Source organism: Sus scrofa, chromosome 18 (assembly GCF_000003025.6).
Source record: "Sus scrofa isolate TJ Tabasco breed Duroc chromosome 18, Sscrofa11.1, whole genome shotgun sequence".
NCBI lineage: Eukaryota > Metazoa > Chordata > Mammalia > Artiodactyla > Suidae > Sus > Sus scrofa.
The window spans coordinates 33,624,019-33,637,396 of record NC_010460.4 but is presented as its reverse complement, the minus strand read 5'-3'; the positions used below and the strand labels follow the sequence as shown (position 1 = coordinate 33,637,396).

General features: G+C 42.6%; 1 protein-coding gene across 9 annotated transcripts in view; it reads right to left on the bottom strand.

Annotated features, from left to right (window-relative positions):
* DOCK4 (dedicator of cytokinesis 4) overlaps positions 1–13,378 on the bottom strand; it is a 456,170-nt gene that overhangs the window by 241,972 nt on the left and 200,820 nt on the right. For all 9 annotated transcript variants that reach the window (XM_021079277.1, XM_021079281.1, XM_021079279.1 and 6 more), the window contains exons 6-7: positions 11,385–11,533; positions 6,747–6,831 (exon numbers count right to left, since the gene is read on the bottom strand). In XM_021079277.1, coding sequence (XP_020934936.1) covers positions 6,747–6,831; positions 11,385–11,533 — 234 coding nt within the window. The remainder of the gene's footprint in view (positions 1–6,746; positions 6,832–11,384; positions 11,534–13,378) is intronic.

Genomic DNA, 13,378 nt, shown 5'->3' with positions numbered 1-13,378 from the left:
CTTTCTAAACATTTACTTGCCATTTCTGTACTTGGACCAGTTAGAAACAGTTCATGGTCCAGCTAGTTCTTGGACCACCCTTTGAGCAGAACTGCCTCAGGGTAAGAGCACAGGGAAAAAATACAGAAAAGCTGTGTATTAACAGAACAGGTGCTAAGAGTATAGAGGATTATTGCTTTCATAGCACAGACTACTAATGAGGCCACCTCTTTGGATCACTTAACAGTTGAAAAAAAAAAAGGTTCAGGGATTACCTCCAAAGAAGGCATATTCTTTGCTTGAGATTAAGGTACAAAGCCCCTTTTCTACATTAGCCATCTTTTTATGTTTCTAAGTACAGTGTAGTAACTACTAGCTAACTAATAATATTTTAGGGCAAAAAAAAAAAATGTCATTTACATTTACCATTATACATGCCACAGCATAAAATCACCAGAAGTTTTTCATGCTTTTATCTTTTGATTTGAACTACGTGAAAAGTAAACAGCTAAAAAATGCAATTAACCAAATGCATCATAATCACTGTATACTCCACAGGCGCACTGAACATACCTCTGTAAATGTGAAGAGTAAGGACGTTTTCTTTTTTCTTTTTATGTATTTATTTCTTTTAGGCCGCACCTCTGGCACATGGAGGTTTCCAGGCTAGGGGTTGAATCAGAGCTACAGCTGCCAGCTTACACCACAGCTACAGCAACGCAGGATCCGAGCTGCATCTGTGACCTACACCATAGCTCACGGCAATGCTGGATCCTTAATCCACTGAGCAAGGCCGGGGATCGAACCCTCAACCTCATGGCTACTAGTCAGATTCATTTCCACTGCACCACAGCGGGAACTCCAGGACATGTTCTTTTATAGTTGGACCTCAGCATTGTGGTCTACGTTGGCCATAATTACTAGAAAAGGCCTCTTCGGAGAGATACTCTAACTAGAAAAAAAAAAAGCACACTTCTCTTTTTTTCTGTGAAGGTTGCTCTATTTTATGTTTTCAAAATCCTAACAGGGCAAAGGAAGCATCATACATTCATAACACTACATCCTTTTAACTCACAAAGCAGCTTTTCATTTTCTGAGATTGCTACCTTATTTACTGATTTACGTAAAAGTTCAGAGTAACAAAGCACAAACTGCAATGAGGAAATGAACAACTAGTAAAGGCTAGAGCTGGAAAAACAATATTAAAAAACAAAAACAAAAACAAAAACCGACCTAGGACAAGAACAGACCTCAAGGAGACATCTGGTCTTTAGTTCAAACAGTGCAAAGTTCCCAGCATCAGTCATGACACTCACTCAAAACTGAGGTGGGGAGGGGGACAACAGCTTTCTTACTCATGCAGAGAATTCAATAGATCTAGATCAGTGATTCTCAACCTTGGCTGCACTTTAGAATCACCCAGAGAGCTTTTTAAAAATACTTATGCCCAGGTCCTATCCCAGAACAATTAAATTAGAATTTCTAGGGGGTGGGGGTCCAGACAGTGGTAGCTTTAAAAGCTCCCCAGGTGATTCTAATGTGCAATGAGGGCTGAGAATCACTCATTGAGATCATATGCAGAGCGATGAAAATCACAGCTGCCTACAAAATGCAGCTTTAGTATAATTACGGCCTTGGAACCTTTGGTCTTTGCATGCCTACTAGCAATAAGCCTGCCTAATTCTTTCCTTTATACGTGTGACATGGACGCTCACGAATGACACTGAACTCTCCCTTCTCCCCTCCCCCACCATCCTTCCAAGCCTGAGATGGGACCGAACTTAAGTAGGTTATGATGCCTTGTTCATCTCTTAGTATTTCACTACTTTGGGGACCTGCTAAAAATATCTCAGTGAAAATATTATTATGATAACAAAACTAAAAAGGCAGGTTCACACTTCAAGAGCTATAATTTGGTACTTCTCACACATAGACAAAAATCCATCTCTGAAATAATTTATGGTTACAAAGGCACCTGGCAGTTACTCTAAATGTGCTTGCAGTTTAATACACCCTTGATTAGGAAAACAAACAGAGGCACCCCAAAGATTTATTAAAGTGATATAAATTTTTAATTCTCATTAGTAGCTGATTCCTGGGTGAATTGTCTACACCACAGTTTCTCACCTTCAGCATTGACAATTTGGACCAGTTATTTCTCTGTTCTGGGGGCTTGTCCTGGGCTTTGTAGGATATTTAACAGCTTTTTCTGGTATCTACCCACCAGATGCCCATAGCATCTCTTCCCACCTTCCATGCCACACCATGCCCGATTGTGACAACTAAAAATGTCTCCAGACACTGCCAAGTGTGCCCTGTTCTCTGTTAGAGAAAAACTGGCCTGCCCACTAAGGATCACAAAGCAAGCAGCCAACATGATCTTATAAAAACCAAGAAAGGTTTCTAAAGAGGAACTCCTTTGTGTACAAATAACCAGAGAATCCAGCCTATAAGGTCCTCTTTATTTAGAGAAGGACTGAGCTCTGGTTGTTGGCAGGAAACCAAATGTTCCAAGTGGACATATGTTAACACTGGGAGGCTTAGCACATTTTACTGCTTAGATGAACACAATTAGGTGAGAAAGATCTGCTAACAGGGCTATCAAAAATCCCAAACAAGATTTTGGTTTTTTCCCTAATGATGCAATACAGATTTAGTAAGATGCAAACACCTGTGTTTCAAATAGGACACAGAGGCTATAGCATAAAAGAAGCTAAGTGGCAACAACTAATCCTACATCCTGTGTTGGGGCATTTGACCTCCATGCCGCAGTCCTTAATCCAGGAGTGACAATAAACCACCACCACTACCACATCATCACGGATTGGTGGTGAGGCCTGTCAGCTCTCCCTGGTGATGTCAGCCACGTTTATGTTGCACAGAGAAAAGCGCCAGTGCTACCAAGAACCTGCTTATTGCTAGGCCAAGACATAAACAGGAACCTGAAGGTGCTTTAAAGAAACGTCCTTCTGAAGCTTATAATCATTGGGGTTTTCTTGGGCTATTGCTTTTGCTTCAGAAAAAGAAAAATGCAACCGCTATGTGGGAGACATTACAGTTTCATGTAAAATCACAATGTTTTCCTGTAAAATATGAAAAGCCCCCTCCAATGGCAGTCATTGCTAATCAGATACAGCCCTGATGAGACCCCAGTATCTTATCAACACAGCACTCCTAGCAGCCACCACTAACAAATTAGAATGTTGAAAGAGATGAAATCAATTTCCTGTCCTATATATGATGCTAAGTGAAAAAAAAAAAAAACAGACATAAAATCACATGCAGGTAATTCCTGTTGTGGTTCAGCAGTCATGAACCTGACTAGGATCCATGAGGATGTGGGTCCAATCCCTAGCCCTGTTCAGTGGGTTAAGGATCCAGCATTGCTGTGAACCATGGTGCAGGTCACAGTGGCAGCTTGGATCTGGCGGTGTTGTGGCTGTGGTGTAGGCTGGCGGCTGCAGCTCCACTTTGACCCCTAGCTTGGGAACTTCCATATGCCTTGGGGCAGCCCTAAAAAGACCCTCCAAAAAAATCACATGCGTATAAAATCAAACTAAGGAAAATAAAGCGTGTGTGTCAGACACTATTAGATGCTTATAAATATCTGACATCCCTAACTAAATATGGAGATGTGGCTGTGTTCTGGCCAATGAAATATAAGTGCCAGTATGTGTGAAATTCTCAGGAAGGCAGTTGAGTCAACTGAGAGAGATCTTTCTGCTTTCTACTACTGGAGAGCAGATGTAATGGCCAGAGTCCTTGCAGCTACGTTGTACTTTGAAGTATCCTTGATGATGGAATCTGTTTTGCTTCTGACACCATGAGACTACACATAAGCCCAGGACCTCCTGCCTTTAGGTTTACATACTGTGAAAGAAAAATAAATTTCCATCATATCTAAGACTCTATAATTTATTTAATTTATTGAAGACAGCCAAATCTAATCTGAAGATTTAGTATATGAGGCAGCAATCATTCTTACTCCTTTGCATCTCTAATACGAATGATATAAAGATGAAAAAGGAATGAAAACTGACTGAATGCTTAGGTGCTTTGCAAATGTTATCTGTCAAGGAAAGCCATTTTATATGCTGCTCTTATTTAATCTTCCTAATAAACATAAGAATTATTTCTCCATTTAATAGATTAAGAAACTGAAGCCCTGAAAGATTTAGCAATAAGTCCAAGATCAGAGAGCCAGTATAAGGAAGAGATGAAATTCAAATCTAGTTTTTTGGATCTATACTCACAGTCATTTCATAATACCATAATGACTTCAACATCATTTACAGATTGCCAATTAAGCACAAAGCCCTGTACGAGATTATCGTGGCATAACAGAAGAGGTTAAGACATAGTGCCTACCTGAAGAAACTTTAAACTGAGCAAGAGATTAAAACAAAAGTGAGAGAATGGAGTTCCCGTCGTGGCGCAGTGGTTAACGAATCCAACTAGGAACCATGAGGTTGCGGGTTCGGTCCCTGCCCTTGCTCAGTGGGTTAACGATCCGGCGTTGCCGTGAGCTGTGGTGTAGGTTGCAGACGCGGCTCGGATCCCGCGTTGCTGTGGCTCTGGCGTAGGCCAGTGGCTGCAGCTCCGATTCAACCCCTAGCCTGGGAACCTCCACATGCCGCGGGAGCGGCCCAAGAAATAGCAACAACAACAACAACAAAAAGACAAAAGACAAAAAAAAAAAAAAAAAAAAAAAAGTGAGAGAAAAAGTACAATGTTCAATGAGTTAAATAAACTATCTGTAATAAAAATGTCCCACTAAAGATGTGGCTGACAAATAAAAGATGGTGATTTTTTGTTGTTGTTATTGTTATAAAAGCTAAAAGTCAGTGATGACTTTAACTTGGAATATCCTTCCTGTGTTCCCTTCCTCCTTCTCTGCCCACCTCCCTCCACCTAACCTTTAACAGTGTTCTTGTTCCATCCTCGATATTCTGCTTGTTACTGATGCCATAGAGGGGAGCAGCAGGAAACATCACTCTCAAGAAGTTCAATATAAAGAAAATTTCCACGAAACCAGAATTTATGCCAACCGATATCATAATAAGTGCTGGAGAGGGTGAGGAGAAAAGGGAACCCTCTTACGCTGTTGGCGGGAATGTAAAGTGGTACAACCACAATGGAAAACAGTAGGGAGTTCCTTCAAAAACTTAACTTATCTGGAGAAAACCATAATCTGAAAAGAATACATTCACCTCAATATTCACTGCAGCCCTATCTACAATAGCCAAGACATGGAAGCAACTTAAATGTCCATCAACAGAGGAATGGATAAAGAAGATGTGGTCTCATATATACAATGGAATATTAACCATAAGAAAGAATGAAATAATGCCAATCGCAGCAAAGTGGGTGGATCTAGATATGATCATATTAAGTGAAGTAAGTCAGAGAAAGACAAATAATATACGATATCACTTATGTGTGGAATCTAAAAAAAAAATGATACAAATGAACTTATTCACAAAAGAGAAATAAACTCACAGACTATAAAAACCAAACCTATGGTTACCAAAGGGGAAAGGTAAGGGTGGGGGATAAATTTGGAAGTTTGGGGTTAACAGATACATACTATATTGAAACAGATAACCAACAAGGACCTACAAGGGAACGCTACTCAAAATTCTATAATAACCTATATGGGAAAAGCATCTGAAAGATAATGGATATACGTATATGTTTAAGTGAATAATCATCTTGCTGTACACCTGAAATTAACACAACATTGTAAATCAACTATACTCCAATATAAAATAAAAATTAAATTAAAAAAAATAAAGTCACTCCAGAAGGAAGAAAAAAAAAAAAAAAAGCAGTATGCTGTTAAGAACAAGACAGAAGGGACCAGGAGTTCCTGTCCTGGCGCAGTTGTTAATGAATCCGACTAGGAACCATGAGGTTGCGGGTTCGATCCCTGCCCTTGCTCAGTGGGTTAACGATCCGGCGTTGCCGTGAGCTGTGGTGTAGGTTGCAGACGCGGCTCGGATCCCGCGTTGCTGTGGCCCTGGCATAGGCTGGTGGCTACAGCTCCAATTGGACCCCTAGCCTGGGAACCTCCATATGCCGCAGGAGCAGCCCAAAGAAATAGCAAAAAGACAAAAAAAAAAAAAAAAAAAAAAAAAAAAAAAAGACAGAATGGACCAGATTTGAAGAACCTAGATGCCAAGTAAATAATTGGACTTCAACCTACCAAGTTAGTTACATGAAAACTCAAGTCCATGGGTGATGCCGTGACGGGCAACATGGTCAACTATCTTAAGATTATTAAAAAGCTTCAGCACTTGGGAATGGACTGGGGTCTGGGAGGAGTGGGGATAAGCTCAGCATTTGGAGACCAAGGAGGAGATACTTTCAGGGTTCCGCATACAGTGATAACGGGCCAGGGAGGGGGCTAATACATGGTGAGCACTAGCTGGAACCCATTAGCCACAACACTGACCTGAAACACAACAGATAAAGATGCATGACTTGTAAGCATGTCACTAGACTAGGCAAAGCACAAATACTTAAAACTTCTTGAGCTTTACTTCCTGGGAGTTGAGGGCTCAGCAGGAAACATCAGGTCCTTCGGAGATGGGTAAATTGTTTCTGTTTTGTACTTAGGGCATGGTCACCTCAGCTCTCAATTCTCCTTACTTGCTCCAAATGACACTGGGAACATCCTGTTCTTACGAAATCAAGCAGCTATGAAGACCGTCATGGAAACCACAAAATTAGCACTGAGGCTGTGAGCCAAGGATTCCTATACCTACCAATCGGTAGAGCTCAGTAACGCTGATGTCCTCGGGGTCCACCATCGCATACTCTTTCCTAGGCACCAGGTCCAATCCCAGTTGTCTAGAAAACAAATTACAAACGTTTGGGGGAAAAGCCACCTCTATAGGATATATAAAAAGAACTCTTTTCACCGCATTGCCTTGAAATTAGCTACATAACCCACCATGCTTCTCTCACCCATGTTTACTTTATATTAACCTCTTCCTGTGGTTGGAGTAAATAAGCAACCAGGCGGAACACTGGGCATAATTTGAGAAACAGAAGATGACAAAGGCAGGCACACCGGGGGTTAAGGGGTGGGCTGGCACTCTCGGTGGACTGCTCCTGCCCTTGGGAGCCTTGGTGATATATGGCGGACCTTAGCACCTTACAAATGATTGCCACAGAAACCCTTCCTCACTGACGAGGGTGGAAACTAGAGGTGGACATAGTTTTGTTCTAGAAATAAGAGTTGAGGAGAAGCAAGTGTAGCCTTCACAGTCTAACCTCGCACCAAAAACCTAATTACATCCAGAGTTAACACATTTCCAGTGGGAATTTCTGCCAGCATGTGCATGGCTGTCATTCATGTTCTGGGATCAGTCATTACGAGAGACTCAGTAAAGGCAGGGGACAGAAAGTAGGGCAGCATAGCTCTAGGCTCTGGTAGCAAAAATGGCTTAGTCTCTTAGCTCAGGTGCCACGGTGGTGATGCATGGATTACTGTGCTGAGAAATATTCTATGGTGATATCCAGCCTCAGAGGGACCACATATGGTGACAGATGCGTAATGTCTTATCACGGACAGAGGAAATTGAGCAAAATCCTGCCAGTTTCCCTCTACTGACCCTAATTTATTCCTCTCCTGACACCCACCTTATATACACTGCTATCAGTGCTATATAAATCTGCTCTTCTCTTAACCATCCATGACCATCCCAAAGGCTTCACAATGTCTACCAGATAGCTGTCCTTCAGAGTAGAAGACTGGTCTTCTTGATGGCAGGAGTTGGCTTTTAGATACTAAAACAGTTTCTCAATTTTCATCAACAATGTTTCTCTTTGAGAAACTAAAATACCACACTCCCATTCTTGAATTTTTGTCCAACATTCAAGGCCTAATCAACACTGCGTTGTTGTTTTTGTCATACCCATGTCTCCCTGTTATGGACTGAACTGTGCCCCCCCAAATGTGTATTTTAATGCCCTAACCCCGATACGGTTGAATTTGGAGATCGGGACTGTAAGGAATGAATACATATTAAGGCAGCCATCTCCAAGCCTGCAAGGGAGCCCTCACCAGAAACTGAATTTGCTGCCAACCTTGCTCATGGACATTACCTCCAGATCCATGAGAAAATTAAATGTCTGTTGTTTAATGCCACCCAGTCTATGTATGGCATTTTGTTATGGCAGCCTGAGCAGACTAAGACACTCCCCTCACCAGGGCTTCTGATCGGGTCTGGTCCCCATTCTCCATCTCTCCTACCAAGAGAGAACCACTGCACCACAATGTAAGATGTCCAAAGACACCAGGTCTAGACACTGCTCTATGGAGCCATTTTTCCAACAGCATCTGCTCACTTCACGTCTCTGGGTCACCTTTTTGTAAACATTTCAAACATTTTCATTATTATAGCTGTTATGGTGAACTGTGATCAGTGATCTGAGACGTTTTAATTGTTTTGGATTTTTTTTTTAACAATAGAGTTTTTGTTGTTGTTGTTTTTCTTTTTAGGGCCACCCCCATGACATATGGAAGCTCCCAGGCTAGGGGCGAATCAGAGCCATAGCAATGCCAGATCTGAGCCGCATCTGCAACCTACATCACAGCTCACTCACGCAAAGCTGGATCCTTAAGCCACTGAGCAGGGCCAGGGACCGAACCGTGTCCTCATGGATACCAGTCAGTTTTGTTACCACTGAGCCACAATGGGAACTCTCAACAATATAGAGTACTTTTCAATTAAGGTATGAATATTTTAAAGGCATATTGCCACTGCACACTCGACAGACCATAGTATAGTGTAAATATGATTTTTATATGTCCTGGGAAACCAAAAAATGTGACTTGCTTTATTGTGAATTCGCTTTATTGTGGTAGGCTGGGATTGAACCTGCAGTATCTCTGAGGTATGCCTGTATATAATCACCTATGAATCAGGGCACCTACCTCCATGTTCTGTGAGAAGCTGCCCTATCACAGTCTCTGCTGGGAGGGGCAGGGGACAGCTGAAGTAGTCCAGCCATCTGATATCTCCCTTCCATAGCCACACCTGACTGGTCCACAGGTAGGCACCTGACTAAAGGACAAATAAGGCCCAGAGTGGCCAGCAGCTTATGAGTGGCTAGTATAAAACGCTCAGTTTGAATGGGAATAATTGATATTAGCTGTCAACGACGGTCTCCTTTGAGAATTTGAACATGGACGTTCACACAGCATCAGCCACCTGAGAAACATGAAGGGCAGCTGATCTGTATCACTGAACAATGAGTGAGTCAAGACCAACTCCAGGGGCAGAGATTCTGGAGTAGGTGTGGAATCCAGAACGCTCCTCAGTTTGGGGCCCCTGAAGCCAATGATGTGAAAGTGTCTTTGTCTCGTAAGACTTGGACTGTTCAGCTTCTCTTGGCTTCCTGGAGTCCTGGCTTTTAATGAGACATTTATCTGTTTCTACCTTGTTCTGTTAATCCCTAGGTATGTCCTTCAGATAACCCTTCCAGTTATGAGGCTTCAAATTCGATACACGAATATGAGGATGATTTCCAAAAAATTACATTGCTCAGTTTCGCACATCAATGTTTTACCAACTTATCATAAATTAGCCACAGAACTGCCTGAAGTACAAGCTAGAACTTAGGTGAGTCAAAACTGAGCCATGAATCAGTCATAATTAATGCTTTTCCCTCCTTTCCCTTTCCTCTGTCTTTGCCTTCCTTCCTAAAACTGAAAAAGTATCATCTTCTTGCCTGCTCTACCTTTCTAAGCTATTTTTGATAAGCTAACTTCATCCAACTTTCTTCCTATTGACAAACTGGTCTTCTAAAGGAGGACCAGCGCAATGACTATGAGCCAAAATCTCAAAGATTTTTCAAAACAAAAAAGAAAGACATGAAAGACAGACAGCCCAGATCACAGTCAAAAAGTCTTTGGATCTACCCCTCAAAGCACTACCCCATTTCACACAGCAAGACCAGAGGCTCCATGCACAGAGCTGGCAAAGTGTCTCTCTCAGGAAGTGCTCTGTGCTTTGAATCACATTGTCCTGGAGCCGAAAGGGGCCTTGGATCTCTTCCAGCTCAACTTACTCCTTCCACAGGTGAAGATACTGAAGCCAAGTCAAGCTCAGGAATTTTCCTCCCATCCTAAAAGAGCAGAGTTCCAAGCCCAGCGTCTTGCTGCACGCTACACCTGCTCTTGTTTTTGATTCCCCCCAAGGAATAATCTCCCAGAGATAAATGAGTTAGGGCTGTTCTCCTGATCACCTGTCAAAGGATGAATGGCACAGCTCACTCAAAGAAATACCAGGACTCTGGGTGAGATGGAGGTATAGTACGTCTTAGGAGGTCTGTGTCTTCACACCTGTAGTACACGATGTCTTGGCAGGAACCAAAACTGGCTTCTGATAAAGCAACTTGCTACAGTTAGAGGAAGCAGTGCTCTGATTTCAAGTTGGTTTTTCCAGATTGAGTAAGAGGCAAATTTATCTGTGGTGTACCTTTAACCACCTTCTCCTTTTCTGTCTGCTTCCCTTTTATTCTGTTGCCCTAATATCCTTCAAGGCCCAAGTAGCAAATGGGGACGCACTGTTGGGGAGAGGACAGGGAGGGAGGCTCTGACCTTGAAAGATACTGAGGGACCATTTACTTTTCTTAAACTCGAGCCCATACGAGCCTAACATCACAGGCAGAGCTGGCTCATTCTAATTTCTCACCCATATATTAACATTCATACTTAGCGTAATATCAACCTTGATCAGAGATTTAAGTGATTAGATTTGCCATTTAAAGTGTTTGGCTGTTATTTTAGACTAGTCACTTACAGTTTTATTTAAAAGTACATCTTGGTCAAGAAGAGCTTTTGACTGGAGTTCTGCCAAGCAATACCTCAAAGAGCCTAATATATATTAATATATATGCACAGATGCAATCAGAGCAATAAGGAACTCTCCTGCCGCTCCTCACACCTAGCTTGAGACTTTTAACAGAGCTGATAGCATCGGTGTCTCCCTCCAGAGTACACTAATGATCTATTACCACAATACAGAAGAGGAAAATATTTAAAAGAGATATACATGCCAAACCTAAAGCCTTTTGAAACAAGATGTATTTTTAGCAGATGCCGTAATTGATTGATCCAAGCAGACATTTCCTATTTCGTGAGCATGTGCACACTGTCAGACCAAACAAGACACAAGAGAATGGACAAAGTCCTAGAGCCCACACCAGCCCAAGAGGAGGCGGTTCTCAGTACCATCAGTTTTCACTTTGTCCCCTAAAGGAGAAAACTGGAAAAATCTCCTCTGGTGTCTTGGAGATATCAGAGCACAGCAGCTCACTGCTGCTGCCATTGCATCTGTTGTGTTTGGTTACCTTACCAGAGACCGCAGCGACCCGAGGTGGCTAGTACTCACTCATTGCCCCAGTCCAGGCGGGCGGTGATATGGCGCTTCACATCCTTCATCCGGTCGTGGGTGAGATGCCCCACCAGCACCTGCCGCCGCAGATCCAGGATTTCATTCATGATGTGCCACAGCCGGTGGAAGAGATCACCTTCATTTCTCTAGGAAATATGCAAATGTGGAGAGTCAAAGGTCAGTCACTGAGACGTGGGGTAACCATGGGGATGGGGAGGGCGAGTCCTGCTTACCCTCTACGTGCTGGCCACTCTGTGGACCATGTCTCTATTAACAAACTCTTCCTCAAACCACACACTGCTCTGCATGCTTATGTCCCATTTCACAAGGCTGCTCTCTTGCCCAGGAATCTAACTTCACTCCTCAGACTCCCCAACAGAACTTGTGTTCCAGGGTCCTAAGCCTCCACACCCAAGCTTGGCCAGGTCTCCGGCTTTCCACACTCTGCTTCCCTTTCCACCTCAAATCCCCTTTCCTTAACTCCATCCAATTCTTCTGTCCTTCAAGGCTTCACCTGACTTCCACTTCCACCAGGAAATCTTCCCTGACAATGCTTGTTCATATCCCTTTCTCCCTTCTCTGAACCAAGGCTGCCTGCAATTGAAATCCATTCAATGGGAAACACCGCTTTGCACATTTCTTGCACATTGGTCATTATGCTTTACCATGCTTTCCATTAGAAGTGGTGCACACAGAGGGCCTCACACTCCTTCACTGAGGGATGTTCACTGCTATTATCTGGGCAGATTCAGACTTTTTAAAAAATTGTTTTCAGAGTTCCCATTGCAGCTCAGTGGTAACGAACCCAACTGGTATCCATGAGGATGCAGATTTGATCCCTGGCCCCGCTTAGTGGGTTAAGGATTCAGCATTGCCAGGAGCTGGCTTCGACCCCTAGCCTGGGAGTGTCCTATGCTAAGAGTGCAGCCCTAAAAAGACCAAAAAAAAAAAAAAAAAAAGGGTTTTCTTTTTTACTTGTTAAACACTCATGTAAATTCAAGCTAATCTCCTGTGAAATTCATCAAGCAAGGAGGCTTAGAAGGAAAGACGTGTTAAACTCCTGGCTTCAAATCTTTTGGTTTTGCCACTTACTAGTTTTATAGGCTTTGAGTATGAGTTTTGTCATCTGTGAAACAGGCCCAGTACTATCTTCCTGTAAGGCTATTTCGGGGATTAGAGATAACATTTGTGAAGAGAACCCCATAACACAGTGATGTGGAGCATAGACTCGAAAGACAAACTACCTCAATCTGCATTCTAATTTTGCCCTTTGCCGGCTGAAAAACCTTTGTGCTTATTTTCTTATCTGTACAACGGTGATCACAGTACCTGTCTCATCAGGTGGTTGTGAGGACTGATGACTTCATATATTAAAACTCTGAGAACAATGCCCGGCCCAGAATGAATCCTGTGTTAGTATTGGCTGTTACTAATGCTGTTATCACTATGGGCTTGACCCAGAATAAACCCTCCTAGAATACTGTGTCTTTATCAAAATCTGTCTCTTACCCAGAGACATTTAGAGTAAACCCTTCATAAGCATTTCGTTTCATCAGCCTTTCATCTTTCTTAACCAGAAGCCAGGCTTTCACTGTCTACAAACATGATGAGCAGGCTACATGAATGGGGATATGAAAGTACTGAGATTATCATTCATCTAAAGTCCTCCGCAGAGATAAGCTGCCAGAATATCAAGATCTGTGTGATGGGTGAAGATGATCAGTCATAACATTTTTTTTTATTATAAAAAGTAGTGATGGATCTTCTGCCTATCAATACTTGGTGACTAGCAGCCTTCTCATGATTGTGCAGGTCAGACGAATGTGCCAGCTGACCAAGAAGTATTCTCCACCACACCATCCCTGATCCTCTGAGATCTAAATAATCTTACTCTCAACTCCTAGAGCACTCTCTTGAGTCTGTTCTTTTGATGCCTCTCACTCCTGACTCTTGTTTTACACTCCCACACAAGGCATTACAAGAGTGCCGTA